General features: G+C 57.6%; 2 protein-coding genes across 7 annotated transcripts in view; one reads left to right on the top strand and one right to left on the bottom strand.

Annotated features, from left to right (window-relative positions):
- The first annotated feature begins 5,992 nt into the window (after positions 1 to 5,992).
- LOC311524155 (inositol-trisphosphate 3-kinase B-like) lies at positions 5,993 to 16,874 on the top strand. 2 transcript variants are annotated; one of them, XM_084634985.1, is made up of 8 exons: positions 5,993 to 6,080; positions 9,055 to 9,648; positions 12,903 to 12,987; positions 13,262 to 13,475; positions 13,780 to 13,984; positions 14,384 to 14,485; positions 14,843 to 14,914; positions 15,301 to 16,874. In XM_084634985.1, the coding sequence occupies exons 2-8, from the start codon at positions 9,202 to 9,204 to the stop codon at positions 15,538 to 15,540; spliced, it is 1,365 nt and encodes a 454-aa protein (XP_084491111.1). In that variant the 5' UTR covers positions 5,993 to 6,080; positions 9,055 to 9,201; the 3' UTR covers positions 15,541 to 16,874. The 2 variants fall into 2 exon arrangements, with proteins under 2 accessions (XP_084491111.1, XP_084491110.1); XM_084634984.1 differs by having other exon boundaries at positions 8,873 to 9,648.
- A 3,507-nt stretch (positions 16,875 to 20,381) lies between these two features.
- ATG2A (autophagy related 2A) overlaps positions 20,382 to 23,072 on the bottom strand; it is a 37,949-nt gene continuing 35,258 nt past the window's right edge. For 4 of the 5 annotated variants that reach the window (XM_084633715.1, XM_084633717.1, XM_084633716.1 and 1 more), the window contains exons 38-42: positions 22,800 to 22,882; positions 22,391 to 22,512; positions 21,904 to 22,058; positions 21,210 to 21,362; positions 20,382 to 20,984 (exon numbers count right to left, since the gene is read on the bottom strand). In XM_084633715.1, coding sequence (XP_084489841.1) covers positions 20,748 to 20,984; positions 21,210 to 21,362; positions 21,904 to 22,058; positions 22,391 to 22,512; positions 22,800 to 22,882 — 750 coding nt within the window. In that variant the 3' untranslated portion in view covers positions 20,382 to 20,747. Of the gene's footprint in view, positions 20,985 to 21,209; positions 21,363 to 21,903; positions 22,059 to 22,390; positions 22,513 to 22,799; positions 22,883 to 23,072 lie in introns of those variants that run through there. The other variant, XM_084633718.1, reaches the window with a different exon arrangement.

The following is a 23,072-nucleotide window of genomic DNA, read 5'->3' as shown; positions in this document are numbered from 1 at the left end:
CCGCCCCCATCGCTCCCCAAGCCAGTGCCATGACGTCCCCGTAGATCCTGGCCAATGGGAGCTAATGGGCGTGTCCCTTACCTCCCCCCCGCCCCCCCCTTGCATACCGGCGACTTGCCCTGTGACACTGGGCTGGCATGGTGCTCACAGGGCACCCTGAAGCCAGCCACTCGCTGCCCATCATCCACCCTCCGCTGCTCTGCCGAGGCTGCCACTTAGTGGCCAATTATTTTTGGGGGTGGGGGAAAATAACAGGGTCACCCAAAGGCTCATTGCTCACAAGGAGGGGCCGGCAGGCTGGATGGGCAACCTGTGACACAAGGTGGCAACAAGCTCCTTGTAGGGGACTCTCCGGCTCCTGAGCCAGACGGGAGCCTGCAGTGGGCTGTCCAGGGGGACATTAGGTTAAATGTCCCCCAGGGTGCCCAGCTGGCCTCCATGGTGCAGGGTGGGTGGGTCTGGGTGTGGCTGCTGGATCTGCAGGGTGCATGGGGAGTGGAGAAGTTCCTAGCAAGAGAAATAAAAAACATCAAAAATTGAATCGAAACACAAGACGTGCTTCCTTTTTATTATGGGTATTGTTGTAGCGGCTAGGAGCCTCACTCACGGCCCCATCGTGCTAAGCGCTGTACAGAACAAAAGATGGTCCCCGCCTCTGAGAGTTTCCAGTCTAAGAATAAGACAAGAGACAACAGCCAGACAGGGACAGTGGAGGAAGCCCAAGGAAACAATAAGTCATTACTGATCAGCATGATAGACAGTGGTCTCCACACACCAGCAGCCGCGCCGTTAAGGTTTTTGTAGGCACCATGGCAAAGGAGAGTTTTAAAGAGGGATGAAGATTGTGTGTGTGGAATATAGATTGTTTGTGTGTGAGAGAGAGAGAGGCATACTTTGGGTGTGTGTGCGTGCCACAAAGTATGTGTGAGCGAAAGAGGTTTTGTGTGCATGTGTGACAGACGGTACATGTGTTAAAAGATGGTGTGTGTGCACAAGCATGTGCATGACAGAACGTGTGTGTGAGATTGTGTGTGTGTGCGTATTAGACAGACTATGTCTAAGAGACACTGTGTATGGGACTGTGTTTGAGAGGTGAGTGCATGTGTGTGTGTGTGAAACAGACTGTGTGAGAAAAACAAAGAGAGTATGCGTGAGTTAGCCACTCTGTGTGAGATGGAGAGAGCATATGTGTGTGAAAGAGATTGAATGCTTGTGCAAGACTGTGTATGTGTGATATACAGTCAGAGATCAAGGGCATGTCTACACCACAAAATTGTCAAGCTAATTTATGTCGGCATACAGCCACTGCAATAATTACACCATTTGTGCATGTCCACACTTTGCTCCTTGTGATGTGTCCTCGCCAGGAGCACTTGCACCAATTGAACTCTCAGTGTGGAGCATTGTGGGATGGCTTCTGAAAGGCAGCAACAGCAGATGTGAGCATCGCAGTGTCTACACAGACACTGCGTTGATCTAACTACATGGACATTGACTCTATACCTCTTGTTGAACTGGGGTTATTAACGCAGAGGAGCGAGCAAGTGATGTCAACTGGAACGACATTTGAGTGTAGACGCTTACAGAGTTAGGTCAACATAAACTGTCTTATGTTGACCGAACTCTTTAGTTTTCAGAGTGGTAGCCATGTTAGTCTTTATCAGCAAAAACAACGAGGAGTCCTTGTGGCACCTTAGAGACGAACAAATTGATTTGGGCATAAGATTTTGTGGGCTAAAACCCACTTCATCAGATGCATGAAGTGAAAAATACAGTAAGCAGAATATATAAGTAATTTCCCCTCTGCTGATACTCACATCTTCTTGTCAACTGTTTGAAATGGGCACCTTGATTGCATTGGCCTCATTAGCACTGCAAAAGTAATTTTCCCTCCCTTGGTATTCACCCCTTCTTGTCAACTATTGAGAATAGGCCACTTCCACCTTAATTGAATTGGCTCGTTAGCACTAACCCCCCAACTTGGTAAGGCAACTCCCATCTTTTCATGTGCTAGAATATATATTCTGCTTACTGTATTTTTCACTCCATGCATCTGATGAAGTGGAGCCCAAAAAAGCCCATGAAAGCTTATGCCCAAATAAATTTGTTAGTCTCTAAGGTGCCACAAGGACTCCTCATTGTTTAAACTCTTTAATATAGATCAGGCCTCTGTGTTTGTGTGAGTGTGTACACACACGCACATGCACGCACGCATAGACACACACACATATGGAGTGTACACACACACACTACCTCCTGCTGTCTGGAATGTCAAATTCCAGGTGACATTAAACAAGAGAGTATTGATTAGACAAGAAGATTAGGAGCCAGGATTCCTGTGTTCTATTCCTGTCTCTGGGTAGCAAAATTGCTTTACCTATTATTATTGTGACAGTACTTTAGAGGACGGAACTGAGATCAGGCCTCCATTGTGCCAGGTGCTGCACAGACCCCAAAGCAGATCAGGGCCCCCATTGTGCCATGTGGGGCACAGATGCACAGTGAGAGGCAGCCCCTGCCCTGAAGAGCTCCCAGTCTAGACGGACAAAGGAGGGATTATTCTCCCTGTTTGACGGATGGGGAAACTGAGGAGCAGAGGGATTCAATTGCTTGCCCAAGGACAGGGGTGCTTGTGGCAGAATCCAGACCCCCTGAGTCCCAGTCTGGTGCCTTTCCCCGAGGCCACCCTAGGTGAGACGGTCCCGAAGTGGTGAGGACACAATGGGATATGGCTGTGAGGTCGTGGCAGGTTCCGGAGCAGCCCACGTGCTGGGCTGTGCCAGCTCCTTGGGGATCGGGCCATGGCTGCCCAGGTCTGGTCTCTGCCCTTCCTGCTGCACTGGGCTGTCCTGAGCGGGACCCTGACCCTTGGCTGGGCTGAGGGGCCCTGTGAGAAGCAATTCCGCATCAGGCAGGAGGGGCCTGGGGCCGAGGGCCGGGCAGGGAGCCCAGTGCAGGTGGTGATGGTGTGTGGGGTGGCTGTGGCTGTGCTGTACAGCCTCATCAAGGCCGTGGCATCGGATCCCGAGTGCGAGGAAGAGGAGGAGGCCGAGGAAGCACAGAGTGAGGTGAGGGTGCAGGGACGCCAGCCTGGCAAAGGAGGTGGGGACACCAATCTGACAAAGAGGGCAGAGCCCTAGCCAGGAATAGGGGCAGGCACACCAGTTTGGTAAAGGAGGTGGAGCCCCTGGCCTGGCACGGGGTGGGGGCGGGGCAACTGGCCTGGCAAAGAGTGGGCCAGGACCACCAGTCCAGCAAAGGGGGTGAGAGCCTACATCAGTCTCCCAAAGAGGACAGCGCTAAAGCCTGGAGCACATGTCCCTCGGCTGACAGCTTTTGCCATGTGGCTCCAGGCCAGTGCATCACATCACACACCCTCCCATGGTCTCTGTGTCCTGGGCTGGGATCCTGCTGACACAGGGGGATGGACTGCTTTGGACATCCCAGGCCCAGGCCCTTGCCATCCGGCTCTGAGATACACTGTCTGCTGGCCAGGCATGCAGAGAAACCATCCCTAGGGTCATCACAGCTGGAGACAGACGGGGATGGGGCGGGGGGGGGGGGCAAATGACATGAGACAGGCACACTGCCCTTGGGCTGCCAGTGAGGGTTTGCCATGGAGGAGCTTGGAGACAGGTCCTTGGAGGAGCTGGGGAGACAGTTATACACGGCAGGGTGAGGGAGGATGGCGGGATGTGCGGGGCCACTATGTACTTCTATCCATCCATCTCCATACACACCCCTCCATCTATCCATCCCCCCACATCCCTCCATCTCCCATAACCATTCTTTCACCTTTCCCCCCCATGCCCATGCTCCCCTCCCATCCCCGTGTCTAGCCCTATACCTACTAATCTATGTATTTATCCATCTGTCAAACCATCCTCGTATCCATCCATCCATCCGTCCGTCCATCCCTGGTGGTGGGGACTCCCCCAGGGGAGATGAAGTTGGAACTGCCCTGGCCCTGACCCCAGCTCTCTCCCCACGGCCAGGCTAGCGAGGGCTGCAGCACAGTAGACAGTGAGGTGGGCAGCAAGGCAGTGGCTGTGCCCTCGCGCCCTGCATGCACACCGAGGAAGGCCAAGGAGAGACACCTACGAAGGCTGAGCCAGATGGAGAGGGAGCTGCAGGGCTTCCTGAATGAGCTGCGAAGGCGCAGGGAGGCGCTGGAAACTCGGGGTCTGCAGGGGAGTTGGGGGGTGCAGGGAGAGGAGATTTGCCCTCCAGAGTGGGACCTGGACAAGCTGCGTGTCACTGTCTATGAGATCTCAGAGGACTCTGACTAAAGGGGTAATAAAGGACTGGAAAGCCTGGTCTGTCTGGTGCTGTTGCATTGAGGGGGGGTGGCTGGGGAATGGGATGTGGGACTGTGGGAGACACAGGGGTCTAGAGGATAGTGGGGGAATCAGTGGGGGGAGGCAGGGGGCAAGTGGTGGGGGATTGGGATGGAGGATCAATGATGCAGGGATGGGGGAAGAGGGTGGAGGGGGACTGGGGTGGGGAATCACTGAGGAGTGGATGGGGAAGGTGGAGGGAAGACTGTATGAAGGAATCTAAGCTTTGAGATACTTGGAGAAGAAATTATGTAAAGAGGGATAGAGAAAAACTGAGACCGGGGAAGGGGGGGCGCATGGAGGGGGCTGAAGTTTATAAATCCAGAGAGAGAGAGAGAGAGAGAGAATTAATGAATAAAAGTAGAAATGAATTAGATAGATAGATAGATAGATAGATAGATAGATAGATAGATAGATAGATAGATAGATAGATAGATAGAAGGGGTGTATGGGTATAGATAGATAGATAGATAGATAGATAGATAGATAGAAGGGGTGCATGGGTATAGATAGATAGATAGATAGATAGATAGATAGATAGATAGATAGATCAGGATGGATGTGGGTGTGGGTGTATATAGGGACAGCAGGATGGATATGGAGGTGGATGGGTGGATGCAGGGGCTTGCATGCGGATGGCTGGATGGGTGGAAAGATGGATATGGGGATTGATGAGGGGTGAATGGGGATGGGTAGATGGATGAGTGGCTATGGGGATGGATGAATGTGTGTGTAGCTCTCTGTGGGGCTAGGTGGATGGATGTGTATGTGTGGAGATGGGTGGATGGGTATGGGTATGGGAATGGATGAATGAGTGTATATGAGGATGGGGGTATGGCCGGATGGATGGGAGTATATGGAGATAGATAGATGAGTGGGTGTATATGGGATGGGTGGATGGACAGATGGATATGGGAATGGATGGCTGGGTGTATTTGGGGCTGGGTCGATGGATGGGTGTATATGCAGATGGATGGGTGGACAGATGGATTGATGGGGGTGTGTGTTGATGGGGTGGTTCTGGGGGTGGGTGGATGGATCTATGCCTAGGGTTTGGTGTTCAGCTATAGGGGAATTAAGAACATAAGAATGGCCCTAGTTGGTCAGATCAAAGGTCCATCTAGCCCAGTAGCCTGTGTTCTGACAGTGGCCAGTGCCAGGTGCCCCAGAGGGAATGAACAGAGCAGGTAATCATCAAGTGATCCATCCCGTTGCCCATTCCCAGCTTCTGGCAAACAGAGGCTGGGGACACCATCCCTGCCCATCCTGGCTAATAGCCATTGATGGACCTATCCTCCATGAACTTATCTAGTTATTTTTTGAACCCTGTTATGGTCTTCGCCTTCGCAACATCCTCTGGCAAGGAGTTCCACAGGTTGACTGTGCGTTGTGTTACACCTGAAGCTGGTTCTGGACTTGCTCAGCTCCGATCCATGCCTAGTTGTGGTTCTCTCCCGCGTCCGGCCCCGCCCCCATACACTCAGCACCCCCCACACCCAATCACAGCCGCCCTCCAGCGCCCCCTCCAGGCGCAGCGTCCCCCACCCCCGCAGCTCCCCCGGGCCTGGAGGGAGTCAGTCCCTCGGCTGAGCAGCAGAGGGCAGCGCAGGATTAATTTTCGGGGGGCAATTTGTCAGCCATTCTCCCTCCCCCGCCCCCGCCATCCCCGCCCTCTGCCTGCCGCGGCCAGGCTCGCAGCGCCGGGATGTCTATGCCACACTAGCCCGGACCTCGGCTTGGAAGGTAGGGGGACATCGCGCAGCGCGGCTGGGAGGGTCCGCGGCGTGGGGGCAGCTGAAATCGGGGGAGGGGAGGTGCCCCCTTTGCTCTGCCGCAGGACGCTTCCCCTTGGAGCCGAGATGGGGCATGGACGCTGCCCCCCCCCGACCCACGGGAATGCCCTGGGGGTAAGGGTCACTGCAGCACTTCCTGGTCCACATGGCGGGGAGGACTCCACCCCCTACCCCGGGATCGGGAGGGGAGTGGGGTCTAATCGATTAGACCGCGGGGGAGAGCTGGGAGCCAGGACTCCTGGGTTCTGGTCCCCACATCCGATCATCCTCCTCCTCCTCTCCCCCAAACCATAGAGCCCCCTTGGGACAATGAACCCACTGATGGCTGCAGCTGCCATGGGATTTTCCATGCACACAAATCATTGTGGAAGGGCAGCAGGACACCCCCTCTCCTCATCCCTTTGTGCATCTCCGGGGCAGGGAGAGCTCCCCCCAGCCCCCTTTACACACACTCCGCACACCCACAGCATCCCCTAACAATATGCCATTCTTTGCCCCACAATGGAGTCTAGTGGGTAGAGCAGGGCATGCAGAGTGAGCGATCCCCGCCTCCTTCACCCCTCCTGTGCATCCCTTCCTCCCTCCCAGCTGTTGTCCTATGGCTACGGGCCAGCAGGCTCCCTTCCCCCTGTGCCCGCAGCCCTGGGCTGGGATTCAGTTTGTTCATCTCATTCCCAACTCCCTTCTGAAAAGCCCCAGGAGGCTCCATGGCGCTGGGCCGGGGGCTCCTTGCCAGGGAGAGTGCTGGGCCTGGAGCCAGGCTGGACAACCCTGTTGAGAGGCAGGGGATGGGGTGGGGTGGTGGTGGTGTTTAACCCACTTTTCCCTGACTTCCCCACTCTCCAGCATGGGACGGGTGAGTGGGAAAGTCCCATGGGGGGGTCCCAGCTACTCGTCCCCCATCTTGGACCCAGGACAGTGTTGGTCCCTGTGGTTCATTCCCCAGGGATCTGTGCGGATCTAGTTTTCAATTAACAAAGAGCTAAGGATCGCAGGCCTTCCCCCGGGTAGAACGTCCCAGTACATCTCAGTGTGCCACAACAGATCTCGTTATATCCCAGCCCATATTGGTAGAGCTCCATAGATCGCAGCAGATCCCAACACATACGAGCAGGTCTCCATAGATCCAGCAGATCAAAATGGGTCACATCAGAAGAACAGATCATAATAGTTCCCACAAGGGTGTAAAATATCACTAGATCATCCAGTCTGTCCTCCTCTGTATCATAGGCCATTAAACTTCTCCCAGGTACCTCTCTGTCGAGCTCAATGACAGACTGAAGCATTTCAGTCCTCTCAAGACCAAACTGTTGAGCCCCAGGCAGAGAACAGGACAGAGCCAGATGTCATCAGTGTCTAAGGCCCCTGTGGTGGCAGGGAATTGGTGAGGTGAGACATAGCCAGATAATCCCATCAGACACCCCAAAGACACCCCTGCCAATCTGATCTCTGGGGAAATTGCTTCCCAACCCCAAATCTGGCCATCAGTTACACCCTGAGCATGGGAGCAAGACGTGCCAGCCAAGCAGCGAAGACAGAGGAGTCTCTGGATCATCTCAGACCAACTGTCCACCCCATACAGTGTCCCCTCTCCATCTGTGGCTGATCTCTGATGCTCCAGAGGAAGGTGATCCCCCCTTGACCCCACCCTGAATCCCTCTGTTCGGTTGTGGATTGTGGGGGAAAAATTCCTTCCTGACCCCAGCAGGTAACTGGCTGAAGCCCTGAAGATGAGATTGCAACACATCTCAGCGAATCTCACTAGATCATAGAAGACCACAATGAGATTACAACAGATAAAAACAGATCCCACAGATCTCCGTAAACCCCAGAGCAGAACACAACCCATCTCAGCTGATCTGTGGGGACATTTCAGCAGGCCATAGTATATGACAGTAATTCTCAATAGATACCAGCAAATCACAATACATAACAACACATCTCAACAGATGTCAGTGAACTCACAGCACATTTAAGTAGATCACAACCTCATTGGCTCTCAGCAGTTCACAAGGTCCACACCACATCATAGTACTTCACAGCAGAGCTGCATGGATCACAGGAAATCTCAGTGGCTCTCAGCCTCTCAAAATTGGTTCCCACAGGTCCTAAGAGAACACAATAGTAGATGACAATCCATCCCCATAGAGCTGACCAGACCACAGCAGATCACAGTACAGCTTGAGAGACCATGCTAGACCCTGGAGTAGATCACACACTGGTTGAACGTTGACTGACATAGGTCACAAGCAGTCACACTAGATCATAGTGAATCAAAAGTGACCACCTGCAGTTAGGAGTCAGGACTCCTGGGTTCTTTCCCCAGCTCTGGGAGGAGAGTGGAGTCTAGTGGGTTAAAGTGGAGGGGAGGCTGGGAGCAGGACTCCTGAGTTCTGGATCGTGGAGACAGACCCCTCACTATGCTTTGTGCCTCAGTTTCTCTCCTGACCAAATGGGGAAACATGTCTTGGTCTGTGATGCTGCATCTCCTGGAGAAGAGGGATCCTGGCATCCCCAAGATTAGGGTGACCAAATAACAAATGTGAAAAATTGGGATGGGTTGGGTTAGGGCCCTGTGCGGGGGGTGGGGGGGTAATAGACAAAAGCCCCTGATATCGGGACGGTGCTGATAATGTCGGGACGTCTGGTCACCCCACCCAAGATGGGCTGGGCCTGTGGGGATGCGGAGCTGGTTAGGAAAATTCCCTCACAGCTCTTTTCTGTTCTCTCTTCCCCTTTCAGGCTGGTTGTGAAATCACTGCTCTCCGGGTCCTGGGGTGCATGCCAGGCAGAGACCACAGGCCTGGAGCTGGGCTGGCTAGGGGAATGTAGGGGGAAGGTGCTCCTATGGGCTGTCACCAAGCATCCCCCCCGCCGCAGAATATCAGATTAACCCTTCCCTCTCTGTGCTATTTTCCCCACAGAACGGGCCCCACTCTTTTCCAGCAATGCAGCGCCCCAACCCGCTCCCTGTCGGGCTCCCCGGGGCAAGGAGATGCCACCCGCAGTTGGTCTGAGCTGAACCCCGAATTGGAGTGCCCTGGGGAGACAATCTAGGAACGGGATCAGCCATGGAGGGGCTCAATGGCATCAAGGCCTTTCCAAAAGGCATCTCTCAGGCCCTGGCTCAGGGAGGGCAGGACTGTCCTGCTCCCTGTTTGGCAAAGGAGGGTGCCTCGGGGGATCCCGAGTGGAGAGGGGAGCTGGTCCAGGGCCCAGGGCTCTCCATGGATGTGGGGGGAGAGGGGCCGGCCCTGGATGGGGCAAAGGCATCTCCTGAGGATGACTCTCCAAAAGGAGTCCAGGCCCCATCTCCTCATGGGACCAAGGGGAATGCAGGTCCCCCAGAAGCCCCCAAGCTCCAGCACATGGCCATGAAGGGCCTTAGCAGTGGCCACGACCGCTCTGTCTCCAGCTCCTCCACCTGTTCCTCCTTCGAGTCCTCGCAGGAGTCCGACGATGTCTTCAGTGAGGAAGAGGAGAAGGGGAAGCCTGGGCGGAGGAAGATGCTGAGGAAGGTGAGACAAAGAGGGCAGGGGGTGGAGCTAAATGCTGCCTTTGGTGTGTGAGGGTCTGACCGGGGAACCCGGGCTGGGATAATACGGGGCTACAGATTGGGATTGAGGGGCATTGGCAAAGCTGGTGGGGGAGCCCAGGGCTGGGATAGCAGGGGGCTGCAGGTCATGATTGAGGGGTACCAGCTTTTGTAGCACCCTTAGGTGACTCTCAGACCCCTCCCCCCCCCCAGCACCTCAGCCCTGGCTGGAGCTGGAGAGGCGGGTGGGAAGAGTGGCCCCTTTCCGTTCCCCCCGCAACTCTGCTGCCTCCCACGCCTTCCTGCCCGCAGCCATGAGGTTGGCCTTGCTGCAGGCGTGGGTGGGAGGAGGTCCCTGGGCGCATTAGCTTCACCCTGCCCGTGCAGTGACAGTCCCCTACACACACTCACAGAGCCATTCCCATGGGGATGGGTCTGTGCAGGTTACTGCAGAGCTGTGGTGTGGTGCTGTGTTGTGCATGCTGCACAGAGGCGGTGTTGGGTAGGGGTTGTGTGGTGTTGTGATTGCACTGCACAGAGCAGAGGGGTTGTGTTGTATTGTGTTGGGGTTGTGTTGTGCATCCTGCACAGAGGGGCTGTGTTGGGTAGGGGTTGTGCTGTGCATGCAGGTTGCGTTGTCTTGTGTTGTGTTGCAGGAGAGGGGCGTGGTGTAGGGCTTTATTGAGTTCATTGTGTTACTCGGGGTTTGCCTGTCTCTATCCTGCTCAGTCTCTCAGTATCTGCAGGAGGATTCCCCTCTGGGCTCTGACATCACTTCCCTTCCCCAATGCGGTTTCCTCAGCACTGGCTGAGCAAATGGCCCCCCCTCGGGCGAGTCAAGAGAGTAGGAAACGGTTGGGGGGAGGGTTGGCTGGCTTGGCAGCTGCAAATAGGGCATCCCCCTGGTAGCTGGATCAGTGCCGGGTCCTGCTTCCTGGTGCCATGGAGGTGGGGGCCAAGCAGTGATTAATAAGGGGGAGTGCTGGCTGCCCTTAAAGGCCCCCACGGTCCCCTGTAGCCAGCACCAGGGCCAAGGGCTTTGTTCCCTGCCCATCCCCCTGGACTCATGCCAGTCCCTGTCTTGGAGCATCGGTGCCAGCTGCCTGCTGGGGGGAGGGACAGGGAACCTCCCTCCCCAGCCTTCTGCTCCCTTCCCATCCTGAGCAAGCACCTGGAAAGTCAATACCGCCCTTGCATCTGCTACCCCAACCTCCATTGCCCTGGTCTGGGCAGGGAGGGGAATGGGGAAGAGCAGGGGCCTCGAGACTCCATTCCCCCCCTCCCCACCCCCGGTGTGGGGTAGGAGAGGGATATGAGGGCACATCCTGGCTCCAGCCTTTCTCTTAGTGTGTCAGGGAAGGAAGTGGGGGGCGGGGAAGGTGTAGAGGGGGACCCATGCCCCCTCCCCCACCAGCACCCAGCTCAGCCCCACCCACTCTGGACACTCAGATTTGGACAGATGGATTCCCCAGGGATCTGCTTGGGGAGGACTGGCTTGGAAAGGTTCCCCCCCCCCCCGCCAGAATTCCCTCCCTCTGCCTGTGCTCCCCATGTCTCCCACCTCCCCTGCCCGCAGGAACCTTCTCTGCTCCCCGCCTGGCCTGTGCTCCCCAGGACACCTGCCTCCTCTGCTTCCAGAGTCTACCCCCCCGAGTCCTTCCCAGCTTCCCCCACCCCCCCGAAGGGTTAATATGACTCCTGGCAGAACCAGGGCCTGGCTGGAACCGACTGTTGTGGAAAAAGTGAGCTCTTTTGGGTGGGTGCCAGGCCTTGGGTTTCCTCTGCAGCCTGCAAACCGGCTGGGCGCGGGCGCTGCTTGGAGAGGGGCCAGTGCCCTGCCTGGAGCACACAGGGCACCCACATGATTGCATAAGTGTGCCTAGTGCAAGCTCTTCCCGCAGGGCATTGCAGCCAAGCTTCAAGGCTGGGATCAGTGCATGGCACATGCGAAGAGTGTGTGTGTGTGAGTGAGAGAGAGAGAGAGAGAGCAGCAATGCATTGCAGCTGGCTCCGTGTCTCTGCAAAGTATGCATATTCAGCATTGCTCCATACCTAGGGGTTCGTTGGCCTCCAGGGTGCATGTTTACATCACTGCAGGGGTCTTGGCTCCAGGGCTCTGCAGTGTGTGCACAGCATGCCAGTGTGAGCAACAGGGCATGATGCCCAGCTCAGCCCCCCTGCAGTTTGTGTGTGTGTAGCAGTGCATCACACCAGGCTGTGCAATGTGTGAGCACACCAGACTCACTCTGCCTGCAGTGTGTGTAGTGTGCGTGCATGGCAGCTGGGAGCTCCCTTCCTGTGGGCCTAGGGCTGCCAAGGTTGCTGAACTGAGATTGGAGTTGCTCAAGCGTGTCTGTGAACACACACACATCCAAGAAACAGCCCCTCCACCTCCTCAGCAGAGCTGCCCCAGCCCCCCTAGCACTACGGGAGACTGCCCAGCCCAGGCTGGAGGGTGCACGCTTGGGGGAGCAGGTGTGCTCCCATCCCTCATGCAAGCACCACCCCGTCCCTGACCCCCAGGCGTGTTTTAGCAAGGCGGCTGCAGCCAGCTCTGGTGGCAGGAAGGACGGCTGAGCCCCAGCACCGGAGTGACTCAGCGCCAGGCAGCTCACACAACAATGAGGCTGAGGCAGGGACTGCCTCGCTTGGGGACACCACAAGCTGGAGATGCGGCCGCCTTTCGGATGGCACACACGGGCTGTTTAAACAGGGCTCCCTCTCCCATTGCTGAGAGGCAGCCACCTCTGAGGTGGGGCGCAGGGACTTAGGGCGTGTCTACACTGGCAATTTACAGCACTGCAACTGTCTCGCTCAGGGGTGTGAAATCCCACCCCCCGCAAAGCGCAGCAAGTTTCAGCGAAGTACCAGTGTAGACCGTGCACCAGCGCTGGGAGCTACGCCCCTCGTGGAGGTGGAGCTCTCTCCCAGCGCTGCGCCGTGACCACACAAACCACGTTAAAGCCCTGCCGCTGTAGACCAGCCCTTATACAGTGATCCTTCCTCTGGCACTGAGCTGTAGCCATCTCTGGGATGGGGCACGGGGGCTGTTAAAATAAGGATCTTTCACCCAGTGCTGAGATGCAGCTACCTCTGGGGTGTGGCTCAGGGGCTGTTTATGTGTTAGGAGGCTTTGGCCAGTGCTAGGATGAGAGTCTCACTTTCAGAGGGGGAGGGGATAATAGACGGGGGGGGGCAGCCCCTTGCCAGGCTGACAATTGCCTTGTTTCCCTTTAGACCAAGTCATGGAAGACATTTTTCACCATGGTGCACTGGTCTCTGCGGCGTCACAGCTCTTGGGTGCAGCTGGCAGGGCATGAAGGTGAGAAGGGGTTTCGGGGGGCACTCCAGGCCAGCTCCCTACTGCAGAATGAGAATTGCTGGGTTCTCAGGTCATTTTAAGGTGGTGTGGATGTCCAGGTGCCTGGGGACAGTGGTGGCCTGGGGAACTCCTTGCCCCTGGCTCTCAGTGTGGCAGCATCATTGGCCAGGGGAATTCTCTGCCACCAGGTATTGCCCAACACCCATTTGTTCCCAACTAGCCCCAGGATGTCAGGGTTCCTGCCTGCCCCTCATTACATCACCCCTTTTCTTAGGTAACTTCAAGCCCAGTGAGGGGGGCCAGATCCTGAAGAAGTTCAGCACTGTGGAGAACACCTGCCTGGAGGCGCTGATGAGTGATGCACTGCGGCCCTATGTGCCTGCCTACCACGGTGTGGTGGTGAAGGACGGCGAGCACTACATCCAGATGGACGATCTGCTGCGTGGCCTCGATGCACCCAGCATCATGGACTGCAAGATGGGGGTGAGGTCAGTGCAGTGGATGGGGGGACATATGCCTGTGGAACCCCCTGCCACTGGAGAGTGGAACCGATGCCCCCTAGAGGAGAAAGGGCCTCTGTGCCGTTCCCCACCCAAGCCAGCTGGAACTCCACTCTGGAGCCACATTGGAGGTGGCTCCCCCTAGAGGCAACATGCCCCATGTTCCTTTCCTGCCCTCCCCCCCCCCCCGAGCTAGCCAGGCCCCCTGCCTTGGGACCAAATTGAAGCTGGCACCTTCTAGAAGCAAAAGGCCCCCACGTCCCATTCCCCACCCCTCTGCCTTTGCCCATAGGACATACCTGGAGGAAGAGCTGACCCAGGCCCTGCTGAAGCCGACCCCCCGCAAGGACATGTACCAGAAGATGGTGAAGGTGGATCCAAGCGCTGCTACGGCCGAGGAGCACAGCCAGAGGGCGGTCACCAAGCCCCGCTACATGCAATGGCGTGAGCACATCAGCTCCACCGCCTCCCTGGGCTTCCGCATTGAGGGCGTGACAGTGAGTGAGAGGAAAATAGGGGCTCCCAGCCCTACGAGGGCTCAGCTCCAGGCTGCAGCTCCCTGTATAAACAGCCCCCATGTTCCACCCCAGCGCCAGGCGAGGAATCCCTGTATAAACAGCCCCCGTGCCCCACCCCAGAGGAAGCTGCATCTCAGCATTGGGAAAGAGATCCATGTATCAATAATCCTTGTGCCCCAGCTCAGAGGTGGCTACATTTCAGCACCAGGCGAGGGAGCCCTGTGTAAACAGCCTCTTTGCGCCACCCTGGAGGTGCACCAGGCCGGGGGGCCCTGTATCAACTCCCGAGGCAATTGCATATTCGCACTGGATGGCTCCTGTATGGGGAAGTCTCCCCTGGGCTGCCTGTCTGCCTGAACCCTGCCGTGTGTCTCACAGATAGAGGGGGGAGCTGTGCAGAAGGATTTCAAACAGACCCGGACCCAGGAGCAGATCATCGACACCTTCCTGATTTTCACCAAGAGACAGGGGAGTATCTTGGTAAGAGATGGGCACCAGATCCCCCGGGGTCACTGCCCGGGCCCCTGTCGCTCACTGCATGGCACTGTGGGAGTGGGGAGGCCAGGGAGGGGCGGTGGGTGATACAAGGCTGGCTGGTGGTGTTTGGAGAGCAATAGGGGAATTTTGGCTGAGTCTTGGGGTCGGCTCACCGTGGGCTTGGACTAAAGCCCAGGGGACATAGGGCAGTGTGATCATGCTATGCTGGACTTGCCCTCAGGCAGAGAGAGGCAGCTTGGTTGTCTGCCCCGCTCCATACCCCTCTGCCCCAAAGAGCAGAGACCCCCCCTCCCTCTCTTGGGTACCCTCTGACCGCCTCCCCCCCTCTTTAACTTGCAGAGTGCCTACCAGAGCCGCCTGGAGAGCATGCGGAGCGCACTGCAGGAATCAGTCTTCTTCCGCACCCATGAGGTGAGTCAAGGGGAACCCAGGCATCCAGGAATTTCCCCTCCCCCAGCACAGTCTGAGGGGGCCCACAGCACCAGGTGTAGGGCAAAGGAACAGGTTTGGCAAAGAGAGGGAGGAGGGAAAAGCACCCCCCCGTAGAGCAGAGGGGTGTGGGCCCAAACCTACCCCCCTAATAAGGTGACAACCCCCCCCACGAGCTATGAGCCTGAACCTCCAAGAGGGGAAAAGGGATCCCCCACAGCAGTGTCCCATTCCCCACCGCCCAAGTCAGCCAGCGCCATGGCCTGGGGCTGGATTGAAGCTGACGCTCCCTAGAGAGAAAGGCCGTTTCCCATTCCCCACAGAGCTGGTGCCCCCTCGCTACAAATGCCCCTGATCTCTCCCCCCAGGTCATTGGGAGCTCGCTGCTCTTCGTCCACGACCGCCAGGGCCGGGCCAACGTGTGGATGATTGACTTCGGCAAGACACTGCCAGCGCCACCCCAGCTGGCCCTGTGCCATGATGTGCCATGGAGCCGGGGCAGCCACGAGGATGGCTACCTGATCGGCCTGCACCACCTCACCCACACCCTGCAGGCTGCGCAGCAGAGGCTGGGGCCAGAGGAGATGCCAGCCCCCAGCGAGCCCTGAGGCTGGAATGCCACAGAGCCCACTGGACTGGGCAGCCACCTCCTCCGTGAAAGCCCCAGAGCTGCTCTTACCCTGAGCCTTAAGTTGTGGGACCCTGAGACACCTCATCTGGATGTAACTCACCCGCCTCCTCTCTAGGGCTACTGTGGGGGAGCTGTGTGGGGCTCCCCAGGACCCCAGTGCATCTCTGCTGGCATAGATAGAGCCTCGCCCCGTGAGGCAGGGGCTCAGTGGGTCTTTCCTCCATAGGACACCCCAGGAGACACCACCACACTTAGGGTGCAGTGTAGCCATCAACCCAGCCTCTGAAATCTGGGCCCCGGCTTTCAGGCAGAAGGGCCATGGGTTCCACAGCCCACCTCATGCTCCTAAGAGTCAGCACCAGGAGACGACGGGGGGTGGGGTCAGGGCCCAGATTGGCCCTGCTTCCACCAGCAGCCACAGGCCGGGTTGCCTTTAGTAGCAGTTGCCAATAAGCACCAGGTAGTGTTGGCCATGGATCTGGTTGTCCAAATTGAGGGAGGGGAAGGGGGGAGTCTAAAACCCCCTTGGGCACTTGGAATGAGAAGGAGATTCTCTGCTGTAAAATCAAGATGACCGCGCCCCAGTGCCCCAGGCTACGCCGCTCTGAGCAGCCTTTACTAGGCCCCTGTGCTGAAGCTTGAAGTGGATTCAAAAAACCATGTTATGCAGTGTGCAGATAAACCACTCCTGTGCCCCACCCCAGAGGTGGCTGCTTCTCAGCACCAAGCAAGGGCTCCCTGTACAAACAGTCTGCATGCCCCTCCACAGGTGGCTGCATCTCATGCTGGGAGGGGGAGAGGGGAGTTGGACAAACAAAAAGGGGTGGGGTGGAGGTGGAATTTGGCTAAGAAAAACTGGATCAATTAAAGCCCCAGCCTGCTAGCTGGGAGGATCCGGTGCTGCTCCAGTTTCAGGGGATCAGAAATTAGGGCAGGGTTTAAATTGAAGCCTGAGCAAGTTCTGTGATTGTAGAACAGGAAAGAAGGATGCTAGTTTTCCCTATGTTACTTTTTCAGCCATAACAGGAGGAGTCACACCCCATGGAGGAAAATTAATGTGGTGTCAGTCCAGCCAAGCAGGTGCCGATCACCTTACGCCAGGGGCTAGAGCTGGCACCTACACAGAAAGTGCCAGGAGCCCTTGGGAGGAGGAGTGGCACATCCCCACACCCCTGAGGTGCTGTGATGCAGGATCATAAGGACCAGGGAGGAGATGGTGGCATAGGGGCAGGTGGCCCCTTCTGTGGAGGTTACATACCTCAAGCCCAGCTCGCTGCATCATCTCCTTAATAAAACCGTAGTGTATCTTAACCCAGCAGCAGCCTTTCGGCCCCTGCTTTCCCCTCCCTGCGCAGAAGCGCCTGAGGGGGAATTGTGGAGGGACATTTAATGAACAGGTGGTAAATCTGAGCCCAGCTGTTCCGGGGGAGGGGTGGATATGTACACTCATGTGCGTGCATGTGCAGGGTCCAGTGGTTAGCACGCAAGGGGTTGGGAGTCAGGACTCCTAGGTTCGAACCTTGGCAAGAGCTGTGGGCACAGAGCTGGTGGATACACACTTTCCCTACCCTCTCCTTTGCAGAGGCATGCTTGTGCGCACACCACAAATTGCACGTCAACAGACTCAACTCCACTTTCTAGCCCTTGTCAGCCACCCAGCTCCCCACGGCGGCCACATATCTCAATCTTATCTCAACCCCATGTGCTGTCCCTCAGCCAATCATCTCCCCCCCCCCCCCCAGCCAGTGTCTATCATATCTCACCGCCCAGGACGCACCCTCAGAGATTGAAGGGGCGCAGATCTGCATGCACCACTAGCCCCTCCCATGCAGGGGGTGGGTGCTGGGGGGCCCCCAGCACAGTGCAGCAGGAAGGTCATTGTGGGAGGATGGGAGTTCGGGCCCTTTGTGGAGCAGTGTGTGAGGATTCCCCCTAAGTGCTGCTCAGTGTTTGCATGTGGGGTTCCCCACAGGCATGGGATGTGGTCAGGGCTAGCTAACATGCCAGAGGGTTCCCCACCCCATCACCATGGCTACCAAGGCACAAACAAACCCTGTGCCAGCAGCTGCCCAAGGGCAACCAGGAAGGGGTGGGGAGCAGCCAAGGGCTCCCTTCCTGCAAGGGCTGGGGAGCCAGGACTCCTGGGTTCTATGCCTGCCAGGGGCAGGAGTCCAGGGCTTAGAGCAAGAGCTGGGATTCCTGGCTTCTAGCCCCACCTCTGCTTCCTTGGGCTGGGGAGCCAGGACTCCTGGGTTCTATGCCTGCCAGGGGCAGGGGTCCAGGGGTTAGAGCAACAGAGCTGGGAGCCGGGATTCCTGGCTTCTAGCCCCACCTCTGCTTCCTTGGGTTGGGGAGCCAGGACTCCTGGGTTCTATGCCTGCCAGGGGCAGGGGTCCAGCGGTTAGAGCAACAGAGCTGGGAGCCGGGATTCCTGGCTTCTAGCCCCACCTCTGCTTCCTTAATCAAGTGCTGTCCTCTGCCCCGGGCTGGAGTGGAGCCCAGCCCTCAGCCTTGGCTGTTCTCCTGCCGTCCCCTGCTGGAGACAACACCCCAGAGCCAGACACCCCCGCCCCTCCTGCTCCCCCTCACCTTTAGAGCTGCAGGGGGGCGGGTGGCAATCACAGGCTGTGTCGCCATGGAGACTGTTGTTGGTGCTAAGGGTTACAGCCTGGGGAGAGAAAAAAACCCCAGGGAAACCAGCTCATTCCAGAGCTGTGCACACAGGCGACCCCCCCCGCGGCCATCAACCCGCCCCTGCACAGCTGGCACAGGCCAGGGGGAGACAGCTTCCCCCAGGCACAGCGTGAGTTCCACTTGCCGGGTCTACCTAAACCATCCGAGCTCCCAGCACTAAAACTTCTTGCCCCCTTCAGGCTCAAGCCTGCTTTTCCCAGCCCCGGGGGCCATTTTCCTCGGGCTGCCTCCAGGTTTAAAGGTCCCTGCCTGGAAAGGGAAGTCGCTTCCACTGAGACAAAGGCCACAGCGAAAGGAGCACAAGGATTTCTGGGACCAGAAAGGACCCTGCTGGGCACCGTGTCTGATCTGCCCAACACCGACCAGAGACCCTATCCACCCTCCCTCCACTCACTGGGGTACCTGGGCCCCTCGCCATCTTTCCAGGATTTAGCCTCAGCCCTCTGGCAGTGCTGGTGGGCACTACAGACACTGAGCCCAGAAGGCACTTCCCAAGCCTCCCAGCCTCTGGTACGTTGACCATGATGCAGTTACCCCTTGCCCCTCTCTTCCCTAAACTGATCACGACGCAGGACTGACCCCTCCCACCCTTGATTCATTCAACAGGACACTTGGTATGTCCACACCTATGGCATGGGAGTGCGTATTACACCCTGAAAGCCATAGACCAGGAGAGGGGAATCACCCTTAACCAAGGGAGGATAGAGGCTATGACACACCGCTGCAGTTTCTTACCACCACTGTAGGGAGCAGGAGGGGGGCTCTGGGAGCTGAAGCACCCACACAGGGCAGACCTGGATTTCTAAAGTGGGGGTGTTGGTTTCTCCACTCCCGTGTGCTGAACTGGGGCCTCGGCTTGTAAGATTCTTGCTGCTGACAGCACAGTAGAGACAGGAAAGATAATAGAAGGTGCATGGCCCCCTTACCTACTCCCACCATGTCCAATGCCCCCCTGGCACCAACCCAGAGCAGCAGCCACCTCCACCGTGCCAGCCTGCCACCTGCTGAGAGTGGGGGAGCAGCGGGGGATAGCCAGCCCCAAAGCCACCATCCAGCCAAGGCCCACAGCATAGAACACTGCTGCTCCCCCTGGTGGCTGAAGCTCAGTATTACACAGACAGGGGGAAGAGGGGTTCTAGTGTTGGACTCCCCTTTGTTCAGCTGGGTGAAGGGGAAGGTGCAGGGCCCCCTTGATCTCCCCTCCACACCATACTTGCAAGCCCTCAGTCACCTTCATGCACTGACAGAACCATGGGGCACTCCCCTTCCATTTGCCCCTGACTTCCACAGGAAGCTGACTCTGTCCCAAAGCATGGGCCCTGCCCCTCAATGCAGAGCTCCCCAGTGCCTGAGACAAAGTCAAGATGGGACCCAGGAGGCAGAGCTGGAGCAGTTCAGCCTGGGCAAGATGCAAATGTGGCCTTTAGGGGATAATAGCCTACGACCACTGCCAGCTGACAGAGAAGCTCCTTTCACTCAATTAGTACAAGCCTGTTCCAGGAGGCTGGGGGTGCCAGATTTGTTTTGTGCTTGCACCCCCTTAGGGATAAAATAAGCCAGGTGCACTGGTTTCCACTGGCTGGCAGGTCTGTAGGGACCTTTCTGCAGTGCTCCAAGGAGGGATACAAATGGGAGAGGGGGTGCAAGGACAGTCTGAAGCCCAGAACACCTGCCTTATAGTGACAGACTAAAGTAGCTCCGGCTATTCGGTATCAGCAAGAAAAGGGGAAGCGGGTGACTCTTTCAAAACAGCTCAGTGCCACCAGCCAGTACCACAGCCAGCTCCACAACACAACAAACCGGCAACTGGGATGGCAAGGGTAGGAGCAAGCAGGGCATTGCTAAAGATGGGTGGAGGGAGAACGTAGCTCCTCATGTGGGCACTGCCAGCAGGGGGACAGGCATCTGGGCCCCCTACTCCTGAACAGGGCCACCATCCCCCCACCCCAGGCCAGGTGAGGCGGACGGTTTCAGCCGAGGATCGTTACCCCACAATCCCCTCCAATGCCAGCAGCTGGGGACAGAGGGGGACCAAGGTCCTTATTCCCTGCGATCTGATGCCCCAGGCCCCTGCAAAGGCTGCCTGGGACATGGGGCTGGAAAAAGCCGGGCCAAGGGACCAAGTGAAAACCACTCACTTCCTTTAATACTCAGTCTCCTCATTTGGTTTTGGGGGAAGGGGGCTGCAGGGATCATGCAGGGGAGGACTCAAGGGGCTGATCAGTATAAAAGCAAGTCCCAAGTGACCACGAGGCGGGGGGTTAAATTAGGAGCCCTCGCTTATCTCAAGTTGACAACATGCCCCCTTCGCACTGCGGTTCCTTGGTTCGAATTGCAGCCCCTGCCGCACTGTGTCCTTGGCACGGGCTGGTCGGAGGGGTCAGCGGCTCCTAGAAGGGGGTGGGATTTGGCACCCTCCCAGAGGAGGAGGGGATGGCTGGCCGTCACAGTGTCTGGGGGGCTGGGCTCTGGGGCACAGTCCGTACCCCGTCAGTCCTGGCTCTCCTCCAACCGCCACTTGAGAGACTCCTCCTTGCGGGCATCTGGCTTGATCTGGTTGCGCATCCCCCCCAGCAGGTTCGAGGTGGCCTCTGAGGCCACGATAAGGGGCTTGACCACGGTTGGAGGGATCTGGCGCAGGACTCCACCCACCGCCCCTGTGATGCCCTTCTGCTCATGGCCCCGGGCAGCCACGTCGCAGATGGTCTGGGCGGTGTCAATCACGCCCTGCAAGGGAGCAAAGAGGAGCGGTTAGTGGGGGGGGTGTGTGTCACGGTTAGCCCGTGGAAGTACCTGACACCAGATCTAACTGGAATTTAAAAACGATAAGACTCCCAACCTTAATGCTTCTAGGCCCGTCACCTGGGAGGGTCAGGAGGGAATTTCCAGTAGTGGGAGCAGCCTTGGCCCCCTGCATGGAAGGGGACTGGCCTTAGCAGGGAGGAACCATACCTCTCGGAAGGTATCATAAGCCTTGGCCACGCCCTCACGGAGGTCAGCTGGCTGCTGGCCCCGGCGCAGTTTCCGGGCGTGCTTCTTATGCAGCAGGGTCCGTGTCACAGGGGAGGTTGGAGACAGGATGTCATAGACTGTCTCAGCTGTGGCCTGGCAGGGGCAGGGGCACATTAAGAGATAAGAGACCCCAATAGCACCCCCTAGTGAGAGCACTGCACATCCCAGCTTCCTTCCCCACACCCTATACACACAGACCCCTTCCCCCCAGATTCACCCTTAGTCCCCTCACTCCACCACACACAGACACACTCTCCAAGTCCACCCTCGATAACTGACCTGGCCTACAGGTCAGAACTGACTCAAGACAAAAAGAAAGCATCCCTAGAAGGGGAGTAGGGACTAGTTGGTTAGAGGAGAGGGGTGAGGGACTGGGAACCAGGACTCCTGGGTTCTGTTCCCAGCTTTACCACTAACTTTGGGCAAGTGCCTTCCCCTCTCTGAACCAATTTCCCTCATGACAAAGGGATGGGGGGCTTAGTACCTGAAAAGCCTTTTCCGATGCTATTGCAGACCCTTGGCTCCTTTCCCCACCCTGCCTTCCATGCTGGCTACAGCCCCCGCCCCAAAGTGCTGGGGTGGGGGGTGGCCTGTCCCAGGCTGTGGATGGATGGATGGGAGGGAGGGTTCTCACCTGTATGGCCTGCACCAGGCGGTTGCTGAGCTCCAGGGCAGCTGAGGCTGTGGAGGTCCCAAAGGAGGCAGCCCCGCGCTGCAGCCCCCGGATGATGCGCCCATCCTTGCGGTACTGTTCGATGGGCAGCCAGAACAGGTCACGCAGACCATGGACTAGGGGAGGAAAAAAAAGGCCAGCTTAGCCGGACGTGGAGGAACACCATCGCGTCCTACTCGCCGCCATCGCCCCCACCATGCTTGGCCCCCATCACCCACTCCACACTTGCTCCAAGCCTCCATCCCCCTTACCTCCCACCTCTCCACACTCACACCAGCCCCCCACCCCCGCATCATCCTTCCTCCATCACCCACCCCTTATGTCCTGCCCCATGCCCTCTCCCCTCCCCCTGATCTAGAGCGAGGTGGTTCTCCCCACACAGGGGCTTGGCACAAAGCTGGGGGGAGCCCTGTGCAAGGAAGGGGCGAGGGCTGTGCCAGGAACTCACAGAGCTGGACGACAGAGTGCATGGGCCCCACGCCACCCAGGATGCCTGGCAGCTGGTTCTTGCGGATGTCCGTCAGCCACTCCGTGAGGGCGTAGCTGATCACTTTGTCCACGCCTAGGAGCCTGGGGGGGGGGGGGGACAGACAGAGGGCATTGTGGGAAAGAATGACCAGCCCCAACCGTGCCCTCTTAGAGATGACTAAGCCCTGGAGCCACGCTACAGACTGCGCCCCACCCCCTCCCCAGCAACTAGCAGGGCCCCAGCGGTGCCCATCAGAGTAAGAGAGTGGGGCAGAAACAGGGAGCTCCATCCCCGAGTCTGAGCCCTGCATGGGCACAGCCCACACCCACTGCCTGCACTGACTCCGCCTCCCCCCAGGATCGGGCACGTCCCAGGCCCCCCAGTTCACCCATGTCTGCAGCAGAGGCGCTTGAGCTTGAGCTCAGAGCAGTTGAGCTGGGCCAAGCCGATGAGGATCCCGGCAAAGGTGCCCTGAAGAGGGGGAGAGAGAAAGGATTAAAGCACTGCTGATGCACAGCCCACACCCCTCCCCCACAGCCCCCCACAACACTCCCTATCCCACACCCCTCTCCCACAGCCCCCCACAACACTCCCTATCCCCCACGCAGCTCCTCCATATATGCACAGCCACTCCCCTCGTACCATGTGTACCCTGCATTCC

This window comes from Lepidochelys olivacea (assembly GCF_965140295.1).
Source record: "Lepidochelys olivacea isolate rLepOli2 genome assembly, chromosome: 7".
NCBI classification, from domain to species: Eukaryota; Metazoa; Chordata; order Testudines; family Cheloniidae; genus Lepidochelys; species Lepidochelys olivacea.
Note: the sequence above shows the minus strand (reverse complement) of the source record. Positions and strands in the feature narration are given on the sequence as shown.

What these genes read in the sequence shown, in the direction of transcription:
- LOC311524155 (XM_084634985.1), top strand. Translation starts at nt 9,202, where the DNA reads ATGGAGGGGCTCAATGGCATCAAGGCCTTTCCAAAAGGCATCTCTCAG. An exon ending in TCCGCATTGAGGGCGTGACA is followed by an intron (nt 13,985 to 14,383) that starts GTGAGTGAGAGG and finishes TGTGTCTCACAG; the next exon opens with ATAGAGGGGGGAGCTGTGCA. An exon ending in AGAGACAGGGGAGTATCTTG is followed by an intron (nt 14,486 to 14,842) that starts GTAAGAGATGGG and finishes TTTAACTTGCAG; the next exon opens with AGTGCCTACCAGAGCCGCCT.